At 50.6% G+C, this 26,278-nt stretch overlaps 1 protein-coding gene and 1 long non-coding RNA gene across 9 annotated transcripts in view; one reads left to right on the plus strand and one right to left on the minus strand.

Annotated features, from left to right (window-relative positions):
- The window catches only part of Astn1 (astrotactin 1), a 282,323-nt gene that overhangs the window by 10,721 nt on the left and 245,324 nt on the right, over positions 1–26,278 (minus strand). For all 8 annotated transcript variants that reach the window (XM_078022370.1, XM_040278092.2, XM_040278090.2 and 5 more), the window contains 5 exons: positions 18,545–18,813; positions 13,109–13,242; positions 8,974–9,125; positions 7,770–7,905; positions 1,778–1,878 (listed from right to left, as the gene is read on the minus strand). In XM_078022370.1, coding sequence (XP_077878496.1) covers positions 1,778–1,878; positions 7,770–7,905; positions 8,974–9,125; positions 13,109–13,242; positions 18,545–18,813 — 792 coding nt within the window. The remainder of the gene's footprint in view (positions 1–1,777; positions 1,879–7,769; positions 7,906–8,973; positions 9,126–13,108; positions 13,243–18,544; positions 18,814–26,278) is intronic.
- LOC144367121 (uncharacterized) lies at positions 1,552–15,750 on the plus strand. The gene is made up of 2 exons (XR_013426388.1): positions 1,552–5,253; positions 5,799–15,750. It is a non-coding gene; the product is annotated as an uncharacterized LOC144367121 (long non-coding RNA).

A 26,278-nucleotide genomic window follows, 5' to 3' on the forward strand; every position in this document is an offset into this window, starting at 1 on the left:
TGTTTGGTGTAACAGAGTAAAAGTGGGACTCGGGGTCAGATAGTCCCCTGACTTACTCTGAACCTCAGTTTCCACAGCTATGAAATTCACTTTCCTTTAACTCTGAAAATGCTGAGTTCCTACTGAAGAGCAGGCTCTAGGCACTCATGTACCTTTTTAAATCATCATTGTAGATGACTTAACTCGGTTCCCACTAGAACCTCATTGGTTGGGGTGCGCACAGATGAGCAAACTGAGGCCTGAGTTCTCAAGGTCAAGAAAGCAGATGATGGAGTAGGAGTGTGAACTTGAGCTGTTGCCTCCAAGGACTGAGTTCCGAGGTCAGCCAGCCAACCACGCTGCCTTCTAGGTGATACGGATATAATGGTGTAGGAAGGAAGCTGGGCTCCCGTCCTCATGGGGCTCACTCTCTAGTGAGGTCAACAAACATTATAGCTGTTATAGTAAGCAACGGGAAGGGACGTCCTGAAGGAAAGAAACAAGGACACCTGACCGTGGCTCCTGCCCGCTCCTGGCCTGCGGAAGCCACGCCATCTGGGATATGCAGGCTGAGATGAGTCTGTCGGAAGGAGTGAGGGTGGGGAGCGCTTGAAGTGATGGGACCAACTTGTGCAAAGGAATGCAGAGACTGACCAAGTGGGCAGGGGGTGGGCAAGGAGGTGTTGGAGATGTTGATGGACAAGGGCCATCCATGGAAATTCTAACCTGACTATTAACTATTTTTTGTCATAAGGGGAATGGCAATTTATTAAGGAGTCTGCATGGAAATCACACCTTCAATGTGCCACGTGGGTTAAACCTGAAAAGGTTCTCAGAAGTCGCACAGTGCTACGGTATCGGTGGTTTTAACTAAAGCAGGTCTAGGTCGCTATTCTGCCTGACTTCGTATTATCCTCATGTCACCCTTTGGCATTCTGGGATTGTGACCCTGCTGATCAATCAGATGACAACCAGAGTCAGGAGCCCAAGTAAGGTGATCCTCTTGGAATCTGGCAGCCTACTCTTCCGGCACGGGTCGATGTCTGCGTCGATAGGCCAAAGCCATCAGGTAGATCCTACCCGACAGACACTGATGATTGATCAGATCACTTTCACTAGTGTGGAGCCCTGCAGAAGGGTGACCAGGCTGAGGGAATTCTAGGTGTGTGGGGTGAGAACACCTGAGAGCAGGAGATCGAGGGGAGTGTCCTGTGAGTGATGCATGCTGACAAACAGACCAAATCTTCCCAAGTGCCAAGCCAATCCTGGTATGTGTGTGTGTGTGTGTGTGTGTGTGTGTGTGCGCGTGCGTGCGGGTATGAGATCATGCATGTGTCTCAGGGAGGTGGGCTTGTACTGAAGAGGGACAAGTCTAACCGAGAACTGAGCTACAAGCACTTGCAAAGGGAGAAAGGGCGGGGGAGGGGGAATGTAAGGATGACTTGACCCGCAGCCTTGCTCCGCTGCGGTTCAGAACATCAGACTCACAGAGAGTAAGAAGAGGCCCGCGGGCACCTTCAGGCTGCAGGTTCCAGGCACGTACCTAAGCGCTGGGCGCTGGGGCCTCCTCAGTGCCTCCTGGTCCTCCCTGGCCCTGGCCTGGGGGATGATGGCGTATAGCATGGTGCAGGGCAGAGGCTGAGGAGGAACGCTGGGAAGTTGGGCATCTGCTGGGCCTTGCTGTCTTCCCCTTCCCATGACCACCCCTTCAGGTGGTTCTGCAGGACACCTGTGGCCCCATCATAGCAGGGGGGTCTCTGGGCACACCTTGCGGACGATGCTGACCTTGGTCTCTTACCTTGGGCTTTGACATCGTCCACCACGGGGCACGGGGTCTTCACGATCACGTCGCTTGGCCTGGAGCGCCGGCCCGTGTTGTCCACGCCCCACAGGGTAAACCTGGCAGGGAGGCGGAGCAGCGTTAGCAGAGGACACAGGCCGGGGTGGGGGCTCTGAGCCCTGGTGGAGCCCAGCCTCTCCTGAGGGGCAGGTTGTGACCCCAGCTGCGGTTGCCATCTTGAGGCCACCTACCACCATCACTCAGGTCAGAAGCACCCAGCCCACAGCGCCTCACTGCTTCCTGTGGCCTGGGACTGGAATCTGCTGTCCCAGTGCATTGTCTGTGGACAGCACCCTGGTGTGGGCCCTGCTGTCCTCCTGAGGCCTCAGCATCCTGGGGGAGCTTTCTTGGCCTCACCCCAGACCTACTGAATCAGGCCGGGACCAGAAGCCTGTGCTTTACCAGGCCTTCCAGCTCTTCTCTCTTCTATTTAGTTTTTTTTTTTTCTTTTCCTTCCTTTTTTATTTTATTTTTTTTCCATTTTTTAACATGGAGTCTCTCTATGTTGCTCAGACTGGTATTGAACTCCCGGGCTCCAGTGATCCTCCCACCTTGGCCTCCGAGTAGAGGACCTACAGACCCGCTCCATCACCTCTGCCTCCCTTCCAGGGGATTCCGATGCCGGTTTAATTGTGTCAGCTACTGAGCAGGAGAGTTTATGTCTTTGGAAACAGATGGTCAGAACTTGGGCACGTGGAGTCACAGTAACTCCTTGAACTTTAATTCTCAAGTGAGATGATAATAAGGTCAGTGGCTTCAGTGTGAGATGAGATGATAATGCACAGAAAGACCTGGGACATCACATGGTGACATGACATGAACCCTCTCTGCTCTGCTCTGCACCGCCCTGCGCACCCTGACACTTCCATGCAGGAACCAAGGACAGATTCTGTCTTTAAAGTCAGAAGCAAAACAGCCAGAGTGGAGGGTCCCTTAGCTTGCTGGTGGCTGGTCCCTGCGTGGCCCGTAGGCAGCTCTCTCTGCCCCACCGAGCCGCTGCCCGCTGTGGGCCAGGAACCCAGGAACCCAGAGGGAGGCTGTGCCCCGACAGCGTGAAGACATGTTCCAATGAGACCTCCAGAGCAGTGTGGGGACTTGGCCATCAGAGACTGCACGCAGAACTTCTGCCCCGTGATGGAGCTGGACGGAGAGGAGAGGGAAGAGCCCAGGGCCTGTGACTCGGAGGCTTTTCAACTTTCCCAGAGAACGAAGCCTGCTGTGTCCCAGGGCCTCCAGAGGTCGGGCGTCTACAGCACGTCAGGAGTGCTGCCCTCTTTGCCTGTTTCCCTCCACTGTGGCCACAGGAGGCTGGGTTTATTGGCAAATGTGGGCTTTTATTCCTCCTGGCAGAATCACAGGGAGGGACAGGGGAAAGGAGGAGAGATGTCACAAGGTGGCGTGGCCCAGGTAAACGGTAGCTGGCCCCAGAGTTGACCTGGTGAAGGTGACCTAACAACTCTCAGGAAAGACGTGTTCCTCACGCCCACCACTCCCTCTCCACAAAGAGACCCGGAGAACGGCCGGAGCCAGGACCCGTGTGCCGGGACATGTCATTCGTCCTCTTCTACCTCCCAGAACCCCCCCACGGGCATCACAGGGACTCTCGAGCGGGCTCCATCCACCAGCAACCCTGCAGGTGGTGACCCGCCTGGGTCCAGCACGGTACAGCCCACATCACAGCTGCTGGATTCCTAAAGGACTCCCCGCCCCCTCACTGACCAATCAGGACCAAGCACTCGGCGTCCCCACCCTGTCTGCAAGGGCTCACTTCAGTCCCCTGGCCTGTGCTCCTTTGCTGTGGTCGATGGTCTCACCTAGCACCAACCTCCACCTTGACCCGTGAACTGGGGGTCCTGCCACCCTCCCTCCTGCCACCAGCCACACGCTTCCCAGGGATAGTGCTGGGCTAGCCCTGGCTGCCATGGCCTTTCCTCTCATGCATCCTCAGCATCTTGGTCTGTTTCTAGAATTACGAGTGAGGACACCAAACCCAGGAGCTGGTGCCCTGATCAGACTTGCCTGGCACCAGCTCCACTCGGAGTCTAACCTCACACCTGGTCTTGGAGCACACTTGTTCCAGGCCACCTTTAGCAGAGCTTCCCAGGGCTGGACCCAGCTCCTGGTCTGGATCCCATGCTGAGAAGTTCCCGGGGGCCCTTACAAAGTACAGGAAGACACAAAGTCCAAGGATCTAGTGTGGCACAAACCTGGAGAGAAGCCTCCTCCAGGGAGGGAGGGAGCACCTTTCTCACTTCTGAGATTCTGACCAGGGCCCCTGGTGTGGGGGAGTCGTCTCCTGCCCAGGGTGGGTGGCTCCGCCTTTGTTGTGGAAGCTTCCCTGACCCTGCAGTTGTTCTTCTCGGAACCAGGAGGCATGAAGCCCTGCCTCCCCAGGCTGCTGCCCCAGGGCTGGCATGGCCCTGGGCTAGGGCAGGAACCTGTTGGGCTCTCTTGGTTCCACCAGCACTCGTTCTCCCTGATTTATGGCTGAGGTCTGACATACCTTGGGCCCCTGCAATCCAGTCCTGCTTTTCTTTGCTTTTTCTCCTTCCAGGGCCCTAAGCGTGGCCTTGGAGCTCCAGGTCAGGGCTGCAGTCTGGTCATCCTCTAGCAGGCTCACCTTGTGGCCCACCACGTCAATCCTAGTCCCATAATTTCAGGCAGATTCCCTGGCCCATGGTGGAAAACGTCCTTAGCCTCAGGTACCGACTTGGCTGCCCCATGAAGCCTCACTTGGTGTCTGGCTGGACTCACTTCCCAACTCCAAGCTCGCCCCGATCCTCTGGGCAGCTCCGTGTTATACCTTGCCTGACTGTAAATTCCAGTTGGAACGAAAGCGCCTGTGCTTTCACCAATTCTCACATGACTCTGGGCAATGATTGTAAAAATTAGGTTCCCAAGCTCTAAACCACTTTTATTTTTAAGCATATTTTATTTTTAATATGAAGCAAATACTAGGGAGGAAATGCTCCGTGCAACCTTCCCAGTGAAGACGTAGCTGGGCCTGAGGACCCTCCCTGGCAGCCCAGCTCCTCGGGCCCTGGGGATCCTGAGGAGCGGCCAGTTGGCTGTGCCGGTGAGGGCCAGGAGCACAGGGCACATTTTCAAGTGGAAACGCCACGTGCTGTCATCTCAGGGAGGCTTCTCTGTTTATTGTTAGCATTATCGTTTCCACCATTGAACACTCGCAGGACAGTAAGAGGGTTAGCTGGGATTACTGGGTAGAAGAGATAAGCCCTGCTCCCAATCCAGGGGGCTCAAGTGTAAGTCCATTTACTGCTTCGTCTGAAGCTTCTGGGCTCCTGCCCTGGCCACGGGGCTGGGACTGTTCTGTGCGTAATTGTGGTGATGACACTGCTGAGGGTGTGTGCGTGCGGCACTGGCTGGTTTGGCTCCAGAGCTGGCTCTGAGAGGCCTGGAACTTCACGCGCAGGGTAATCGCAGGCCTCCAGTCAGGCTGCTTGCCTGCTTTCCTTCTCCAGGCCTGGTGTCTGCTGATCCCATTCCTGAATGATCTGTCTGCTGTCACAGGTCCAGAAGGCAGAGGCTCTCCTGTGGGTGGGTGTGGTGATGAGGGGACAGTGGGCTGGAGGCCTGGGGGCCACCTTCCCATTCTGTAAGGGGAACGGGTTGGACGGACTCACTTTAGGATTCCTCTCAACCTGAGGTTCTTAACCGTGTTTGTGCCGTGGACATTCTCAGAAGAGGGCTTTTTAAAAATGCACTAAATAAAATACATCAGAGGACTAAGGAAGCCGGCTGGAGGCAGCTTTCCCTCTGTGGCCCTCGAAGCCAGCTCTTGCCTTTGTGTGCCATAGTCAGACCGCGCTGCTAGGTCCTCACTGTAACCTGGGCGGCTGGGGTCAGACACAGCGTGGGGAAAAAAACCCAGACCCTGATCCAATTCCTATCCATCGTCCACACCCCAGATAACTAGCTGCGCGTGATTCTGAGGATGTTACTCAGTTTTGCTCAACAGGTTTTCTCAACTCTAAAATGGGAATAACTCCAAGCTCACAGGGACAAAGAGGATTCCCAGACACACCCAGGATGAAGCACCCAGTCAGCTCCCCTGCAGCTGCCTTCCTCCTGTTCTACAGGTAAGAACGCTCCCTTGCAGAAAGCTTAAGGCCCTTACAGTCCCTTGGTGGCTAGAAACAAAACCAGGCTTGGGGCCCCACATGTTCCCAACTCCTCTTCCAGGCTCTCTCCCTGTCCCCGGGCCTGAAGCACAGGCTTCCCAGCATCTTTGAGAATGGGGAGTCATTCCCAGGCCACCCACCTCACCCTCTCTCCATGATCTGCAGCGCCACCTTGTGGAGGCCGGCGGTTCCTCCCTTAACCCCAGGCAGGCAGGGTCTCCTTCAATCATCAACATTGACAGAAAGTTTGTGTCTCCTAAGACACAGGAGGGGAGCACTAGGGGGTCACCAAGGAGAGTAGAGTGAGGACAGGAGGGGCCTCTGACCTCTGATCAGGAAACAAAGCCAAATCAGGCCGACATGAGTTACATCCCTGATTGAGTAAAGCCTGGCACTCCTGTACTGTGCCAAAATCCCTAGCCGACAGTGGGCCGGAGCCCCTGAGCCCTTCTCACAAAGGGTCATGCAAGTTTCCCTGAGTCCGGGAGGTTTGGCAGGGCTGGTGGTGTGAGTTCTCAGATCCTCCTGGTTTCCCAGGCTCTCCTGCCAGGAAGGACCACAGCTGCCCAGTACCAGAGCAGGAATGAGGACTGTCCACCATCACTTGAAGAGCAGGCTGCCTCCCCTGGTCTTAGTACTGCCACCCACACCTGCACCCACGTCCCCATCCTCCAGACGTCCCTTGTCCCCAGGTGTTTCGCTTTCTCTATGCATGGCCTCCACTGCCGGCTCTTACTAGTGCATTGAGGTATTCAGCCAGAGCAGTAAGCTCGCGGCCATCAGTGCCACTCGAATCCCCAGCCCTTTCGTCTTTGAACTCCCTCACTGTGGAAATGGAAATGATTTATTCTGGAAACCCTGACTCTCTTCCTGTGACCTCATCTGTAAACTGTGAAATGCTTCTCATACTGATGGGGTCAAAAGGCCCCAGCACCGCATCACTGTGAGTTCTGCCTTCGCCCCCAGATTTTTCCATCATGACTTAGATTCTATCGCGATCTCTCCTCTTTTGGCATCTTTTACGCCTCTGCTTCACAAATATTGTCCGATTGTTCCGAGAGCACAGGGAGAGACGGGGAAGAGTTCACCCAGAGAATAGGGTTGTTCCAAGTGCCGCGGCGTCATTCACAGTACTTTCTTTGAAGAAAAATGCCGGCCAGTTCTAAGTTCTATAAATTATTTCAGTGCCCCTAATGCTAGCTTTCTAAAGCACAGTTCTTGATGTTCTTTCCTCAAAAAAAAAAAAAAAAATCAATGTTCTCCTCTGACGTTCGGTGTTCACCAATTCTGTCTGCCCCAGTGTCTTCCGTTGCCTCTTACTCAGGTGCCCGCTCCCCCTTTGGTCCACTCGCTGCTTTCCTCCATGCCCCTTCGTGCCCCTTCGCCTCTGCCCTTGCTGTGTCCTCAGCCTGTGTTCCCCTCTCTGTGCTTCTCCAGCTGTGGACGTCTAAGGACCTGGGTAGAGGCCATCGGCTCCGGTGGGGAGGAATGGCTTCCCTCTTTTTTCTTCAGTGTGTTCCTTGCTCTTCTTTCAAACATTTAGCCATTCCACCTTATGTTCAAATCTGTTGTTGATCTCTTTGTCCTCTACCTTGCCACGCCCAGGAGGGACAGGATGGTTGTCTTCCTAGATCCTACCAGTGCCTAAGCATTCAAGAAGGTCCCTCTAACGGCTCCTTGGGAACAAGACTTCAGAGCCTCCCAATCTTTTGCCAAGGCTCTAAAGGAACCCAAGTAGCTAAGGGGGACCAGTAAAGAGCCTTGAACATTTCAGGCAAAGAATCTCCAGGCAGGGGTGGGTTACTCACATGTAAATGGTGTCGGGCTCCAGGCACCGAATGATGAGCGAGATGGTGGTGAGCTGCTTGTCTGGCACTTGAGACGGCATGGCACACGGGGACTTTGCTCCAGAGATGATGTCGTCCACGAAACTCAACACCGTTTCTATCCAGAGGGAAAGCATTGGAAAAGGCATGAGAAACTGATGGCCAGACAATGACAAGATGGAATCAACTGAATGAGAACTTATTAAAATCGGTCAATCCCAATCTCCTTAAATTCCTAGTTTTTTGTTTTTTTTTAAAGGGGGTGAGGAGAGACCCAGAGGATTTTTTTTTTTAACTGTTTCTTATTTAGCCAGTTTAGGCCTATTCTTCCTGAGCTGGTTCAGAAACAACCTAGGTGAAACGGACAGACCACATCTGTGAACTCTGTCATGAGACATTCTTGGAGTGGACAAAGCCTAGCTACTTTGGCCGGTGGGTCACTGCCGTGCCTCAGTGATACCTGTGTACCCCAGAAGAAGAACCTCAGGAGAAGCTGTAGCCCACTCCCCAGGCCTGAAGGCAGTCACCTGGGGGACCCCTATGTGTCTCAGTGGCCAGTTCACCAGAATCTATTTACCCTGAGTGTGGACATGGCCATCCTGATGGGGGACAGCATCTCAGCATGAGTCTCAGAGATGGTGTTGACCATTTCCTCTGCCTAGACAGGGAGATAACAAGGCCTGGGACATTTTTCATGGTGCTTTTCCATTCCTTTAAGGCTCTCTCCGCTGGACCCAACAAAACAGAGTTTGCTTTGGGACAAAACCGGAGCCAGCGCATCTGTTTGTACATGCTTTCGCCTGGAGGGGGTTATTAGCAAAGAAATTTTTTTTTCTGTAATCATGAGAGTGGTTAGCAGAGAATTGTTTCCTAATTGTGGGCGAGGATAACTAGCATACTGTATTGCTGTTTCTTTGTGAGTGGGCCTAGAGGCAATGAAATGGACACCTCTTTCATAAACAAAAAGAGAGGCAAAATCAAAACAAGACTCTTGGACGCTCACCACGCAAAGACTCTTAAATGGACAAGACAGGCTGCTGCTTGGAAGAGACAGGAGCTGCAGCTTCCCTGTCCTCCCACACGGCTCTGGGTCCCGGGGACCGGGGCAGAGCCGGAGGCTGGGTGTGCTTCTTTTGTTTTATTTTTACCTTAGACGTAAACTAGTCCACGTGCAGGGCACGCTCACCTGTCTCCACTTTGGAGTGGTCCATCCTGTCGGTGACCTTCTCTTGACGGATGAGGTAGTCCACAATCTGCACCCCGATTGGTGGCTCTGAGTGTTCCCACTCCAGGACCACGAGGGTGCTGCTGGGCTCATGAACCGTGGAGAGTCTCAGCCTATGTGCAGACAGGAGGGGACATGAGACAGGGACCCAGCTCAGACCTGCACTGGCCACTGGGCACCTTCTCAACTGGTACATGGTATACTCTTCCTTTTTCGTTTTTCTAAAATATTTTTTAGTTGTAGTTGGACACAATACCTTTATTTTATTTATTTATTTTTATGTGGTGCTGAGGACTGAACTCAGGGCCTGGCACGTGCTAGGCGAGCGCTCTACGGCTGAGCCACAGCCCCAGCTCTTCCTGCTTAAGCTACTAAAATGGTTTCCCTGGAGGCCCATCTCTTTCACTAGACAGTCCGTTTCTTCAAGAGCCTTGGTATATGATTTATGCCTCTAAGCACCTGTTACAGATTAGGAACTCAGTGAACATTTGTAAGTAAATAAACAGACAATAAAAATAAATGAATGAAAGTTACATGGGTAGGGGGAGTTTTGGAAAATTCTCAGGATCCAGTGGTCTAAAAAAAAGTGGGGAATCGGAAGCAGGAGGGGAAACCTGAGTCCCTATAAAGCCCTTATAAAGGTATGCCTTTATATGGCTTGAAAATACAATTTATGGTTTTCTTTTGAGAAATTTTAAGACAATGTGTGTCCTCCTGAAGGTGGTGACCAAGGGAACCTTGCATTAACAAGGCCACACTTAGTTTAGGTTCTGTAGCTCACTGGGATCTGTCCTGTCATCCTTGACCCCCCTCCTGTTTCTTCCCCATCTTCCACTGGCTGCTTGGAAGTGGTGCCCATGGAGGGCTTCAGAGGGAGTGAGGACACTGTCGAGTTCTCCCTGGCCACTGTCCTAAACCTGCCTGTTCAGTTCTGGTTCGTTTTGCCTTTGCTCTGGGGTTTCTGTGAACCTGATGCTATCATTCCAGCATCTACTTGTTTTTCTCAATTTGAAATCTCATTCTTTGCGAGTTGTCCACTTTGGCCACGACCCTGCCTTGCCATCTCTTACCTCCTTGTACCTCGCAGAGCCTCAGTAATCGTTGTTGACGTTCACTGGTGTGGACCTCCTGATTGTCCGCGTGGTTTCGATTCACTGCCTTGTTCTGACTTCTTCTAGGGGGCTCAGGTTTCCCTTCTGCTTCCAGTTCCCCCCTTCTTTCTAGACCACTGGATCCTGAGAATTTTCCAAGCTCCTGCTCTCTCCAGCCTCCCCCCGCCCCTGACAATTATCCCTGCCACTCACTCCTGTGCTCGGTTTCTGAATCCCACAACCGTCTGTGATTCAGGCCCTCCTGCCCGCCACTCAGCTCCCAGATGACTCTCATTGCTCTCGGGGACCACTGGGCAAGACACTGTGGATCATCTCAGACCATCTGCAATGTTCTATTTCAATTCAGTAAATATTTATGAAGTACCTGTTCCTTGTAAGGAAGTGCTGGATCCTAGGAACACAGTGGCCTACTTTTACGTAGCTTAGTGGGTAATAGAAATATACAATTATACATGTGCTAAAAACTTCAACAAGAAATCATAGGACACTGTGGGAGCAATAGTAAGGGGTTTAGCTAGTGGGAAAATAATCGAAAACACATGTTCTCCTGCTAGTGGCTACTATGAAGGAGCACATAGTTTGCATATGACATTAGGATGGAATAAACCCAAAACAGTGCGGATATTGACAAATTTCATTAATTAGAGTCATATGCAGAATACTATTTTGAAGAAAAAGCGCTAGGCAGCTTAAGTAACTAACTAAGCCTTCTGAGAACTCAAATTCTGTGAAAATATGGACTAAGACCAGCCCCTATTGAGAAATAGAAGTTTGTGTGATTTACACAGACTTATGTAAAATTAGAGTGTGTTTCTATTTCCAACTACCAATTAAAATGCAGGAAACTAATGTTTGTAACTGAAAGAAGTGATCAGAGTTGACAAGAAAAGTGAGGTACCTAATAGACATTTCCTGTTTATGATATTTTAACCCAACCTGCTCTTTAGCTATGATAGTTAGTAAATGCAGGTGTAGAGAGGAAGCCAGCCTGGGGCCAATGGTGGACCCGTGTCTACTTGAAGCCAGCTTTGCTGGCTTCAGTGGGACCTTCCAGAGGTGGCTTTCTACCTGGGAAGTCAGTCCAACAGCCTGAGATTCTGATGCACCCTTTCTCCTGAGTGAAAGAACTTGGACTACTAATGAACTTGGTTCTCCTTGACTCGGGAAGTCCAAGTTATGATACAAAGAGCAAGAAGCCAGTGCTGGGGGAATCTAAAACCGGCCACAGAGAGAAGGAAGGCACTGGCTTGGAATGACACTCTACCAGCACCTTCTCCTCTTTCCATTTTCTTTTTGCTCAGTCCTGGGCCTTTAATGTCCACCTCACTCCATGAAATAGGCCTGGCCTCCACCTCCTGCCTCCTGCTTCTGCTTACTCAGCCCTCAGTTCCCACGGGTCCTACTAGCTTTGGGATTCCTTGCTTTACCAACCCATGGGGTCTTGTCCCACCATTGTGTCCTACCAGCACTTTGTTTTGGATGCATATTCTGTGGCTTCGCCAGCAGGGCAGATGCCCTAACAGAGGCTAAGCAGAGTCCTGCCTTGGGCCCTGGCCCCTCGGCTTGCCTTGTTCTGTTTAGTCTTCCCTGGATGGGGAGGATATTGGACATGTTCATTCTCAGGCACTTCTGTAGCACCTCCTCCTCTTCACCCCTCAAATGCAGACACCCCTTAATGCTCATCCCCAACCCTCTGCTCCTCAGAGTTAATACTTGCTCCAGAGCATCCTTCCACAGAGCTGTGGGCCCATCTCCTATGTGGGGGGATGGGCAGGCATCTGGTTATCTCTAGTTTACTTTTTCCACAGAGCTCCATCCTTCTCTGCCCACTGACCATCTGCAGGACCACCCCCCACGCTCCCTCCCACACACAGCTCCAGGCAAGCCCAAATAGAACTGGCCTCCACAGACCCACGTAGCTTTGCTGCTTCTCTCTTTCCAGCCAGCCAGGTCTTAAGCCTGAAGGTCACTCTCAGCTTCTCCTTCCTCCTCAGGTGCACACTCACCAGACCCTGTTATTTCTACTCAAATCATCTATCAGTTTTGTCTTCTCCTATTATAACGGACGATGTTATGGCTTATATATTAGGTTTATACATGAGCTCATGTGTGGGACAATGCAAGAATTTTCACAGGTGAAATGGAATGGAAGGTGTAACATATCCAGTGGATGAAACCACTGATGTGGATGAACTGAGTGGTAATGATAGGCAGGTAGGGCATGGCTGGAGCAAGCAGGTGTCCCTATGAGGTTTACATCCGCCATGTCCTGAACAGCTTCCCTCCACCATGCCCTTCCACCGTGTTGTTCTGTCTCACCTTGGGCCCAGAGCTATGGAGTCAGCCAAGCATGGACAGAACATCTGAGACCATGTACCAAAATAAACTTTCCTCCTCTTTAAGTTTTTCTTCTCAGGTCTTTGGGTCACAGTGATGCAAACTGACAACAGCAGCTGAGAACATGGCTCTGGGTCATGGCCCTACTTCCTGCTCTATCACCTTGGAGAAATTATCCAATCCGTTTGAAGTTATCTCCTAGTCTATGAAATGGGGAGGGGGTGAAGCAACATCTACGTACTCTGCACAGTGCCAGGAGTGCAGTGAGTGTGTAATGGGTGGGAGTGTTGGTGGTCTATCAGATCTCACTGAAGACCTCTAACATCCTCCATTCAACAGCACTGTGACCCTACAACCTCTTAACCATCCTGCTGTTCTTTTTGCATATTCAAGGAGAAGTTCAAGTGCCCCTTCTTCCATGAAGCCTTCACCATTGCCCAAATTTGGACCCCAGCCACTCCTCTTCACACTGTCTTGAAATGTCTGTAACACTTGTCACATTATCTCTTGATTAGCTCCCTGAGAGCAGGTACCATGCCACCTGAGTACCCAGCCTATTGCTCTGTAAACAGTCGGCATTCAGTACTTCTCTGCAGACTGATGCAGAGGCATGCACACAAGACAGAGGTAGAGCGAGGGATCCGTACACAGGCTGTGGGAGCGGCGCGCAGGTGGGGAGTCCGTCAGCTCCGAAAGCGGTGGAGTCGCAGCGACACCAGTCCTCAATGACGTCTCCAGTGCCCGAGCACCAGAGGGAGCTCATGGTGGCCTCCTGTAAGAGCTGCACAAGAGAGCAGGGAGTGAGCACCGGACCGCCAGGGCTGGGGCGTCAGGACCAGGAGATGGCGTATCAAGCCTCTGCGTCACCCAGACTGATCTCCAGAGAGCGCATCAAGGTGTCACCATCGCACCATTTTTTTTTTTTGTCTATAGTTCTTATCTCAGGATAAGAAATTCTGGGGAGGCTGAGCCCTGGAGAACCTTGAGATCCCCCTCCTTTAAGCATAACAGCTCCTCCCTGTGGTTGAGAGGTGTCACCTTGGAGGCAAGATGTGCTCCACCTCCATCTCCCTCCCAGCGGCTCCACCACTCAACCCCCAGCTCCTGGCTCCAGGAACAATGACATCTTTCAACATGTCTCTGGGTGCTGGCCTGCCCCACTCCTTCCTCTGCCCAGAGGCACTCTGCCTTTTCAAATACCTCCATCTGCATCCTCATTTGCCCGCCTCATCTTGCCCTGGTCTTCCCTTCCTGTCTCTTCAGCACACTTTGTAAACCACTTACAAAATGCATCAAATTGTGCCTTGAGCTGTGGTTGGGCATTAGGCAACTCTTTCTCAATAGACTGTTAAGAGGGGGGAAGCCATGTCTCACAAAGGCTAAGAAGTACACTTGGGGTCAGTGTGTCCTGGGTGAGAACTCCAGCTTTGTCAGTCTCTGCCATGTGACCTGGGGCACGTTACATGAAGGCAGTTTTCTCAGTGATAAGGTAGGATAAAAATAGCACTTTCCTCATAGGGGTTCTGTGACAATTAAGTGGAATAATACATGCCAAGTGAAATAACATAAGCACAGTACCGGGCACACATTAGTCATCATTAAATGCTATCAGTTGTTATTGTCTTTAAGTGACAGGGTGGAGTCTCAGTAGAACCTGGTGACGGCCACAGAGCCCCAGCACAATGGCCCTCATGGAGCTGATTACCAATCAGTTGTGGATAAAGTTAGACCACTGAGGTAACAGAACTCTGGAATAGGCAATTCCAGGGTGAAAAGGTGGATTCTGATGGGGTTCTGAACCCTTAGTGGGGGTCCTCACCCCCGGGTCAGGGTGAGCTGGGGGTGGCTGCTCCAGGCTGGCAGCGGAGCTCAGAGCTCTCCCTCTGGGCCCCTCTGCGTCTGCAGCCATTGCTGCTCTGAGGACTCCCCGTTCCGCTCTCCACATCCACACCCCATCAGTAAACAGGGGAAATGAAGCCTAGCTGCCCTGCAAGAGTTTAGACCAAAGAACTCAAAAAGAAGAGAAGAGGACGAAGAAGGAAGGGAGGAAGAAAGAAAGAGGAACGGGAGGGAGGAAGAGGAAAGGATAACCCTACGAAAAACCCAAATACCTCAACCTGGAGCAGGAACCCACGTTCTATTCTTTCCGAGCGCAGTGTAGACGACCTTAGGTTGGAAGAGGTGGGAGCTTTTAGGGAACATCAGTTCCTGATGATCACTTTTGTAGAGTTTGTAATTTAGAAGGCCGTCTTTGGTGCTAACACTTTGGTCATCATGAAGAACAGTGGATGATTCTGAGAGTTGAAGAAGCTGGGTGACCTGCTCAGGGTCACCAGCTAGTGAGGGGGGCAGCACCCAGACCTGAGCTCAACATGACCTGCTGGGTGGACATCAGAGGCTCTTGATTAATGCATCCACCACGTGCTCACTGTGTGACGTGTCTAACTGAACCAAAACCAAATCAAAGGGTGCATGGTTGAAAACTAGGGAAAGAGACTGTCTTTGAGGTCAGCTGAATAACAAATTGTGACTGCTGCCAGATAGAACCTTCAATCAACTATTCCTTGGTAAGCTCCTATGAAGGGCCGTTCCCTGTGTCAAGTGTTAAGGACAGGACGCACGAGACACACAGGGCCCCTGTCTGCGTGAATCTTACAGCCAGATGGTGAACACGCAAACTGAAGTTACGGAGATACCCAGATGCTCACAGTTGAGCGGAGGACTCCAGAGGAAAGGCAAGGCCCTGAGATGCGCATGGTACAGGAGGGAAAAGGAAGGGGGGGTCACCCCGTGGAGGGGTTTGGAAAGGTCTCTGTGAGAGGTGACATTTTCATCTGGGCTTTGAGGAATAGGCAAAAGTCATCCTGTCACAATGCTGGAGTAGTGCCACAGGTAGAATAAACAATATTAAGACGACTTGGGCCTGGATGAAACTTGAATTCTGAAATCAACCGAATCTCTCTACAGAGACAGAGTAGGGGGGATGCTAAGCAGCGAGAAGGAGACAGGGCTGGGTTACTAGGGCCACATGGGCTGAGGTAAGGAGGGGACTGTGTTTCAAGAGCGATGATAAGACATTAAAGTGTCTTAACAGGAGAGCATCATGACCAGACTTTCCATCCAAAGGAGTGTGGAAAAACAAAAGTCCTTTCTTCAAATGCGTTAACTTTCTACCTTTGATTCCCACCACTCCATGAGAGTTTATGCTTTCTGAATCCTGGGTTAAAGTTAACTGTAAAAAGTTGAATGAGAGGACAAGAGGGGGGTCAAGGAGAATCCCTTTAGAAAAGGAAGAAAAAAGGAAATCACATTTTTCTTAGTTCCTACAAGCTGAGATGAGTTGCATGTTATCAAATTTAAATCTAAGTCCAGAAAATAAATTGGACTTTTCAGTGTTTTTTGTGTTTCTCTAAGGGGAATAGCTGAACTTCCAAGCCATGTTCATCTATACATTCACTTACACACTTATCCATCATTTATTCTTCCACTTAGCAGAGGGTCAGCTCTGCACCAGCCACTGCTAGACATGCTGTAGATGAAGCCTTTCTGTCCACCTAAACAGGAGTCAACAACTGTGTGAACAATTCTGCTGGCAGGTGATCCCTGCTCCTAGAGATGGACACACAGGCATTGGGAATTACATGAAGGATGGATACCTGAGTTGGAAGAGTAAGGGAGGATTCTGGGTGTTTGGGCTGAAACTTGATGTGATAGTAGGAGTCTGAGAAATGTGGGAGATGACATTCTTGGGACAGAGTTGGAAGTCTGCAGGGCCAGACACACGATGGAAAACGTGTTGTGTTTGAGGGGGCACAAGGAGCTCAATTTTGAGCATGGCCTGTAAGGTACAGAGTAGGAACACCCTACCCAGGCACGTGAAGACAAGCAGGATCATGGACTGACCTGTGGCATTGTGCTAAGGACTCCAGAATGCATTCTACCTGCAGAACCATTCAATCATTTTGGTGCAATGTGGTCAGAAATCCACATTAAATAATAACTTTGGGTTACTGTAATAAATGGCAGCCCAATACTATAATAGATAGGCTGTGAGAAAGATCTCATAAAAAGTATGTTTCAAGAGACTATTGCTGCTCTTGGCAATGGAACAGACATTGGGAATGACAAGGAAAATCCAGGAAGCATCTCTAGACTCCAGTCTGGCAAGTTAAGGAAGAAAGTGACGTTCACTGAGATGGTAGCCCAGCAGCTATGTGTTTGGGGCACAAGATGGTGAGCTCAAGTTTGTTGGGTTGGCCAAACGGTTTCACCATTGTGTTTCTTTATCACAATTATGGGTTACACTGAAATATGGCACCAGAGATTATCTAGTCCAATAGAAGGAGGACATAAAAACACACACTGAGTCACTAATGTCACGACTTAGCCCCCCTCCAGTTCTCCTTAGCTTCTGATGCCGCGTCTCCGTTCTTTGGGAGGAAGAACAAACATGGAAAGAACACGGAATAGAGAGGATGGCAGAGAGTCAAGTGACAACGAGAGCAGAAGAAACACACGGTGGGGACCAAACTCCAGCTGGGACCACCTTGGTGGTGTGTTTAGAAATTAAGGTGTTCAAATTATGGCCAGATGGAGGGCATCTCCACACTCTCTCTGAACATGGGGGTACCGAGGGTGGAAGGGATGATATTTGGCCTTTGAACGGGGATTGCTGAGGACACGTTCTGTTCAGCACTTTCACTTTACTTGCAATCCTCCCCAGAAAGTAGAGACGCATCCTCCTCTCACCAAGCTCTTCTCTATTGTGCAGCATTGTGCACCCTGATTCATAGGATGGTTCTGGTGAATTCTCTGACCCTACTGTTCCCAGGCAGGTGGCACAGGAGCCCTTGAGCTGTCAGAGGTGGCAGCACTAAGGAAGACAAAGTGGGGCAGGCAAGAGAGGCCTGGCACTGGGTGGAGTCCCTGCAGCTTTGAGTCTCCATGGTGACCTAAGCCCCTCCACTCTTCCTTCAAGCCCCTCCTCTCCCGTAGCCACCTTGATCAGATTCAAAAGGAATTTGTGGGCCTTGGGAACAATTCTTCTTTTCCTTCCTGCTTTGAAAAAAAAATGTATTTCCAAACATTCAGTGAAATATCTGTGGCAGAGGCGCTAGGCGAGAAAACACTCACACTCACACACACACAAAATCCTCCTGTTGGTCTGAGCAACACCTATGAAACAAACTGTGTCACAGCAGGTGTCTCTTCAAAGAGAGAAAAGAAAGCAATTATCACCCCACCTGGATGGGCACGTCTCCCAGTCAGGTAAGCAGCTGTGGCGCTGCCTGTGGTCCCACCCAGGGACTCCCTGCTTTGACTTGTGCTGGTGGGGCTGGTGGTGGTTGTGTGTCTGTTTGGATCATTCTGATCCGTATGTCCTTGTGGAGGTCAGAGGCCTACCTCCGCCCCCTTTCTCCTCCCCAGTCTATTCATTTTCCCCTGACATCTTTGGAAAGGGAGACGCAGAGGCAAAGGAGGGTGGCTGGGAAATGTCATGACCCAGCAGCATAATCACAGGCAGAAAGATCTGCAAAGATGTGGCGTTTTGTTCTTAGAGCCAGCGTGATGGGCAGGAAACCAACCCCCTCCAGACCCAGGCCGCCAGAACCTTCCTCTGGGACCCGTGCCTGATAAGCTCCTTCCAGTCCAGACACAGCTGGTCCCAGGCTTGGGAACCAACCAGGAGAGCTGCCCACCTCCTAGGCCCACAAGGTGGGGCAGGGCTGAGCCTCTTCCTCACCAAAGAGAGGGGCCCCCCAGCCAATCTGACCTCGGTGAGTGCAGTCCTTGGGCTTCCCCATCTACTTACTTCCATTCAGCCCTTTTGGCTCAAAGACTCTACAAGTGCTCAGCTGTGACTCCTGAATCATATTTGCATGGGTGTTGTGGATGCATCTCTTTGACTTAATATGCCAACATGCAAATCTAAGCAAATTAGGTCACTGGATTAGCTAAACAAAAAGCCCCCCCATCCCAGCGCTAGCTTGGAGCCCTGCTGCACCCTGTCACTTCCCCGGGCTGCGTGGAAAGCCCTCTTTTTTTGATGGTGCCCCCCAGAGCCCAGGGTCCTGGCCTCTTACCCTTTGGGTCTGGTTGTTGGTCACCAGTTCATAGATGGGGGCTGCTCTGGTCACCTCCAGCAGAACAGGTTCGGCAGGCGTGTCAGGGCTGGATGTCACATGACACAAGGGGCAAGATGAGGGACATCGCCCTTTGCTCTGACACTCCATGCGGACTCCGGCTGCCATTCGCTTGGTGCCAGAGTCGGACAGGCTGGCGATGTATTCTGGGAACGTCAGCACCTTGGGGTCTCTTTCTCGCTCCTCCGACTCATCGGATGGGGAGTTGCCTGCCACACACAAAGTGAAAAGAAGCAGTGAGGGACGCAGGACAGCAAGGATAGCCGTGACCTCATGGCCGCTGAGTGCCCGGGTCCAGTCCTCGAGAGACCAGAGAGTGCAGCTGAGAGGGGAAGTGTGTGATCCCGACATTCCACTTAATTTGGGGCACACACCCTCCCCGTGACACAGAGCTTCCAAGTGTGCGACCAGGTTGTTCTTTTCTGGGAATCATCAGTCCCAGAGGGACGCGTCTCTAGGATATGCTTCTGACCATCACCAGGAACACAGACAATGACAGCAATTGTTCCTTGACCCAGTTTCTTCACGTGTGCAGTGGAGATCCTGGTCATACCTACCTCTGGCTCTGTGGAGTGAATGAACCACACAGTGTTTGTAAAGCACACACCGCGGTGGCTCGCTCATATCAAATCCTCAGCCCAGTAATTTTGATCCTAACTCTAGCTAAGGCTTATGGGTCCTGTGCTGGGAGGAGATGGGCTCGAGATCTCGTTCAGCCATGGCATGCATGGGGTTCCCCGTCAGACCCATTTTATAGAGGAGGGAAGTGAGACGAGTAACCCGGTTATCCCTGGATCTGGAATATTCCCCAAAGACATGCTGGAAGACTCGGTCCCCAGTGCAGCCACATTCAGAGTGGGACTTTAGGGAAGTGATTGGATCATGATGGCTCTGACCTCATCAGTGAATTCATCCATTGATGGATTTATAGCTTTTGAGACTATGCAGAGTTGACTATTGAGAGATGATAGAAACTGTAACAGGTGGAAACTAGTTGGAGTCCTTGGAGGTGAGCCTTCGGAGACCACACCTTTCCCTAGCCACCTCTATTCCTCCTCCCTCTCTCTGCTTCCTGGCTTCCCTGAGCTGAGCAGTTTACTTCTGCCACATCTTCTTCCTCCATGATGTTCAGCCTGACCACAGGGCCCAGTGATGGGCGGAGTGGCCACAGACCGAAACCTCTGAAGCCATGAGCCCCAATACATCCTTCCTCCTTTAAGTTGTTTTTCTCAGGTGTGTTGCCTCCAGGACAGAAGGCTGGCTCGCAGACTTAAGGCCACACAGCTGAGGTACTGTGTGAGCTAGAACTGGACTCTGCTCGTCTGATTCCAAGGATGAGCAGGACGGCTCTGCTTTATAATTAATCATGCATTTGAGACGGGGAGGACATTTTGGCTTTTTCAAAGAGATCTGCACCCTTGTTTGATAAGTAGAAGGGAGTTAGAGAAGCTCTTTGTTGATTCTTGGTGACGAACCTGGGAATTGCCTATCAGAGAATGATGGTTTGTTCACCACATAGGAGAGCCCTGCTCCCAGTGATTCCTCCGGGTTCTCCATTCGACTCTGAGGGAGTCTGCTGGCAGAAAGCACAGGGCTCCTGAAGAGTTTCTGACCTTTCAGCAGTTCCTGTCCCAGTCAGGAAACAATTTCAGGGATCACTGTGCTCCTAGAACAAGGGGCATGCCTAGAGCGTGGATTCAGGTCTTTGGCCTCATTGAGAACGCAAGACTGGATGGGCCAGATCCTTGGTGAAGTGGTTGGAAGGATTTGCAACGTGGTTCCAGAAGGTCATTGTGCGATCTGACTCACCACCTTTATAGAGTCCTCTCCCAAGGGGACCAGGGAGCTCCTGTGCTACCCCCTCTCGTTTGCTGTTTAATGTGAGCCCATTTGGAAGCACGAGGCCTTGCATGAGGCATCCCATGCTGCTGCTATTTCGCAGATGAGCACCAGGAGAATGCTGGGCGGACCAGGCATCCTCACCCAGCAACCCCACTGACATGGGACTTCAGCGTGAGGGCCAAGGACCACTCAGTGGCTATAAATATGGGACATGATTTATTTAGCATTTGCATTTGATAATACGCCCAGAGTGGAGCTCGGGTCCTTCCAGGAGCATGAGCTGTACACACCCAACCAGAGAATGATGGTGTCCAATAGGAGGCCCAGGAGGTCACTGCACCTCACCCAAAGCTCTTCCTCCACAGGCACATCTCTACCGACATTTAGGTCCGTGCCACTCGGTTGGCGCATGGCTGGGGGTGCCTACAAGACTTTCCTGCTTGCTAGGTGTTCCTCAGTCTGCTACATGGACTACTAGGAATCAGCAGGGTGGAGTGAAGCCCTTGAACCCCTGGTCTGATATGGGCCAACAAGCCTTCATTCACTGGGAAAATGAATAAAATTTTTTAAATCAGTAAAGATGCAGTATCTCTTTGCAAAAAAATAATATTTTTGAAAAATTTCCCTGGAAGTTTTGCCAGAGGGCTGAAGATCTCCCGATTGGCTTTTAGGCCCCTTACAATCGGGCATTCCTTTCCAACCCATGGCCCTCCTTTGTTGAGAACCCCTTCCACTGAGGCTGGGAAAAAAAATTTTCAAAAGTGCCACTAGATGGTGGTATCCAATCTCAAATGGCACTGGGAACCAAACTGTGTGAGCTGAGGTTTTGGCCTTACAGAAAATAAACTTAGAGAAAAGTAACACTCGGCTCTTTGGACAAGTTTGTGCAATTACAATTTTTTTTTTTCAATTGGATAATAAAAAATTAAGGAGTAAAACAATCACATACCTATGAGATCTCCTAGGGAGAAATATGTAATGTGAAAAGGGAGATGATGACACAGTAACTAAGGGAAAACAGAGCCTGCAAGAGAAAATGCAAATCTCCCTCAAAATTGTTACGTAGAAGTTACTTCCACCAAGTTCCTTTTTTTCTCACCTTTGATAAAACACCCAGGAACTGTCCTGACTTGCTCCTTAGGACGCATCGTGCCAACAGTCAGACATTGCCACTAGGGGGCACTGCGACCACAAGCACGGTGGGCTGCCAGGGAGTGACAGCTCCCTGCCCTCCAGCTCTCCATCATTAAGGCTTGTAATTGCTGCAAACATGAGGGGCTGCTCCCCTCACTGCTGTCTTCTGGCTATTCCAATTAACATCAAGATGCGGCTAATCCCTGTCAATACCCTTCAGCCCCAGATACTTGACAAGATTGGGGAGTGAAGAGGAGAGGGAAGGGTGCAGACAAAGATGATTGGGAGGCCACGGAACTCCTTTTAATTCAGAATCTTATTTTCCATCTCCTGGAAGTATTCAGGCCGATACACAGGGCCCTGCTGGGGGGCGAGACCAACGATCCCCGTGGCCTCCTCATCACACAGGTTGGGGCTGTCAAGACAGGAGCTGGATTTGCACGGAAGCCATGAGCAGTGAGCTCCCCAAAGCCATCTATTCAGGTTCTGGAGAAGAATGAAGATGTGCGTGAGAGAGAGAGATTTTTCAAACAGGAAACGCATTTTCTATGTGCAGTTAAAGATACAATTGGGAAATACTCCTTAAAATGATGGAGTCCAGTGGTGAAGGCCCAGATAAATCTCCCTCAGCCAGATAGAGCTCCTACACCCATCGTGTCTGGGAAAGAGAGTTTCTGGTCCTAAAAGCTTCAGGAGAGTCTGATCTTTGACACTTACTGCCTTTTAGCTCCCCGCTGTGTGGGCTGCAGTGAGTGGAGAGGTTTGTGGGTAGAGAGGCAGGGAGGAGAGGCCACCTATTTCCATGAGGTCCACAGGGGCTCTCCCTCCAGTGCTGACTCCTCTTATAGTCCTTGCTATATCTTCCTTCAGCTATGGGTAGAAATGCTCCAGGAATTTAAGACATCAAGCTGTCTCTTAGTAAGATGAATATTCTATTTCAATAAGTACACAGTCTCTGGACATAAGAAATAAGTTAAAAGAGTAAAATTTGCAGAGGTGCTTTCTGAGAATGCATGCCCAGTACGTCCCCCTCCCACCGTTTGCCAGAATTCACCCCTACTGCTCTCTGAGGAGGCTCTCCAGTCCAGCTGTGACACTCGGCTTTCTTACAAGTAGAGGAACATCCAACCTGAAATGTAGTTAACAACCCTAAAACTGCAAAGCATTTTGCAAATACAGTTTGCTATAAATAAATGCCATTTGCTTTAGGCTAAATCTGTATCCTCTAGCACACAGTGGATGAATTTCCCCAGTAGAATCTCATGGTAGGAGAATATTGACGTCCTTAATGCTCAGAATCTCCTGTGTATGTGCCCATGGCCGTGAGCAGGTACATTCTGACCTGCCCAGATCCGGGAGTGCGTGAGCATGGCTAAAGCGACCAAGCCACTCCCTTGCTCTGCTGGTAGGAATTGACAGGTCAGGAAGGCGAATTCCTTGTTATGAAGTCAACTGGTACAATTCCTGTAGGATTCTGGGGCTGCTTAAAATCTCTCTCCTGAGCTGATGCCCACGGCAAAGCGATGCTAATGACATCACAGCTAGATCTACAGACGAGGCTCATTAGGCAACAACGGCATCAAAGGCAACTGATCAGATCACAGCCTCCAGAGGTGGCTTAGGACCCCCGGGAGGAAGGCTTGGCATGGGCAGATGAGCTGCAGCCACAGAAAGTTGTCCCCTGAAGCCCCCATGCCCTGAGTCCCCGGCCCTACCCCAGCCTTCACCCCAGCCTACCTACCCTTCAACCCGGATGCTCGGGTTACCTGAGTTCACGGCTCCTTCTGTCCACCCACGCACAACCAGCCTCTCCGGAGGTCAAGGTCACTCTGGACATTAAGTGAGCTCTTAAACCTGCCTCGGTGACACACTCTGTGAGGCCCAGTGAAATGCAACATGATGGTTTAATAACTAGGGGAATGAAGACAGAGCAGAACCCCCACTCTCTCCGCTCCTCTCTGTGAAAGAACGAGTAACCTGGGACCAGGAATGGTGGCTCCTTCACGTCCAATCTCTTTTGCCTCCTCTAGGTGTGTCTCTCGTCTGTCTGCCTACCCTGTCTATCTGTCCACCTGGGTCTCTTCATCCACAGACAAACCAAAGTGGATAAGTCACAACCATGGGTTTAAATCATTACAAAATGTCACACACGAGAAACAAAACAAAAGCACTGAGAAACAGCTCTCTAACCTCTTCCTGATCGTGGTGACGCCCCAGCCTCTGTCTGTAGCCAGGAACACAGCCTTAATGTGCACGCAGGGCCATCCGCTTGTGTGTGCGACAGGCACCTCACCCCTCACGTTCACACTGCAGAAATCATCTCCAGCACACTCTCCTGAGCAGCCTGTCCCTCCTCCCAGAAGTCCTAGCTCAGGAGGGTGCGCGATGGACTCCCTGGGCGCTCATCAGAAGTGCAGGCTTCATTGCTGATCTCTCTGCTCATACCAACCAATCACATTATCTAAAATTTATGTTATCTATCTTCCCAAACCATCCACTCCTCCCTCTCCACCCTCACCGCCATGGAGGAACCAAGTAGTTTAAAAACTACTACTCCAATGGCCTGGGTTTGAGTTTGACCTTGACCTTGTCAGCTGTGTCCTCCGTGGCATTTCTTAGCCTTCCCCTGCCCAGGCTTCCTCACATACAAGGTGCAGATAACAGATGCGATTTGGTAAGGCCGTGGTGAAGGCTAACAACTGTGGAATCCTCAAAGAGAGTTCTGACATGCCTGGGACTCAGCGGGGCTCCCTCAAGCCACCTATCCATTGCATGGATGCAACACGGGGTACTCACCCTCCCTGCCCACCTTCAACACCATTGTGTGGTGTCTTGAAGGACAAAATGATGTCTTGCTATAACTATAATGTCCCACAGTGCCCAATAGGTAAAGTACACTAATGTATTCTGCAATTCATTTAGCAACTATTTATTGAGTGACTGTTGAATTCATAAATCATTTCTAATGACTCATGTGCAAAGTACCTACAGTCTGTGATCTGCAGGTACTAACTAGACAGGCTGGATTCAAGTTCATTTTGGACACTGCTGTCCTGGGTTCTTTGAAATTTCTGGTCCTAAGAAGAAGAGGGGCATCAAACTGGAGTGGATGCTGAGAATGATCCAGAGATGATAGGGACACAAGAGTTGAGGAAATACTTCAAAAAGCACATTTTGTAAGACACACACACACACACATCTGTAAGGTCATCCGTGTGCTCTGGGTAATTACTTACCTTGGGATGTAAGGATTTAGGCTTAAGAAAGGGCACGGCTGGATCCCGTGCTGAAGGGCAGACAGCGGTTCCCTGTGGCTAGGAGATCTGGGGAAGTGAAAGTCTGCAAAGTGTTAAAGGGCAGAGGGGCCTCCTGGGCTGGTGAAGAGATGGGGACCAGCAAGTAGGTATCCATTCTGCATCACCTGTTGCTCCTCACCCAGAAACAGCACTGGAGTGACAGCAAGAGAGAGCCACCTGGACCCCGAGGGACATGGTGAGGAAGAGACATGGACACCAACCTGTGCCTCCTGCGGACTCCTCACGTCCACCACCACCTAGTAGCCCTGAGCAAGCACATTTTTCTTGTGGGATTAAACAATGGAAAGCCCTTGGTCCACATCTGTCCAACACATCCAGAAATTGCGGGAATTCCAAAGACTTTATACTCTCGTCCTCTCCTACAAATGTAGTTATTCTTTTTTTAAATCTTTCTCCAGGACATACCCCTTACTTTGTGTTCCAAGATTAAGGCTACTCTGCACGTCAGGCCTAGTTCTTTGGTATTTCTTCAGGAAGTTTCTAGAAACAGCAGAAGGTCTGTGTTACAGTCATGCCCTGTGTCCAGTCCCTTGGGGGCAGTATCCAAGGGTGCCATGTGGTGCAGTGTGATTGTGAGCAGTCATGAGATGCCCACGGAGCACCACTGACTGGGACGTTCAAGAAGTGTCCCCTGGGAAATTGAATTTTTAGTTGATCCCAACTAGAAAATGCTTACTCTTCCTCCATCCTTGTTGACATTTTTCTTTTCTAAAAATGTAGCGTTCCAATTTCCTGCCTGCCTCGTGAAGCATTGCCTACCAAACAGAATTAAACCTTTCCCCAAGGTGCCTCCAGGTGATGATTTTGTTCATCAATTATGACTATGCAGATTTTGGAAGCTGTAGGAGACAGAAATAAAATGGCATCTATACCCCCAATGGCTTTTAGAAATTGATCCATATAAATGTATCCACATAAATATAACATAAGGTTATATTTTGTTAAGTTGTCCCCTCTTTGTAGGCATGTTTTCAAACAAATAATTGTCTCCTTGAGGTTCCTGGATAATTAGGTTCTCAGTAAATTGGGGTTTTGGTATAGAGGCAGCGCTTGAATTTGCCAAAAGTCGTTAGTCAGCTCTGGCACGGGAACAGTGGATTTAATAGCAAGTTGACTAAACTCGCTAAAGCTTCTATTCGCCTCTCCTGGTCAGTAAAAGCGATCTTCCATTTGGGGTGAGGAGTTGAGACAGGAACGGCAGGACAGCCAAGTCCACCAAAGGATGAATTAAAACACACACAAAAAAAGCCTTTGAAACTTGGCCGAGGCCCCCACCACAGCCCCTTTAAATGGCACATTTGGTGTGAAGAAGCAGCTCCTCGGTAAGGATTCCTGGAGACCCGTCTCTGCACAGCCCATATGTCTCAGGAGGAGTGAGGAT

The sequence above is a fragment of the Ictidomys tridecemlineatus genome, chromosome 10, assembly GCF_052094955.1.
Source record: "Ictidomys tridecemlineatus isolate mIctTri1 chromosome 10, mIctTri1.hap1, whole genome shotgun sequence".
Classification (NCBI taxonomy): Eukaryota; Metazoa; Chordata; class Mammalia; order Rodentia; family Sciuridae; genus Ictidomys; species Ictidomys tridecemlineatus.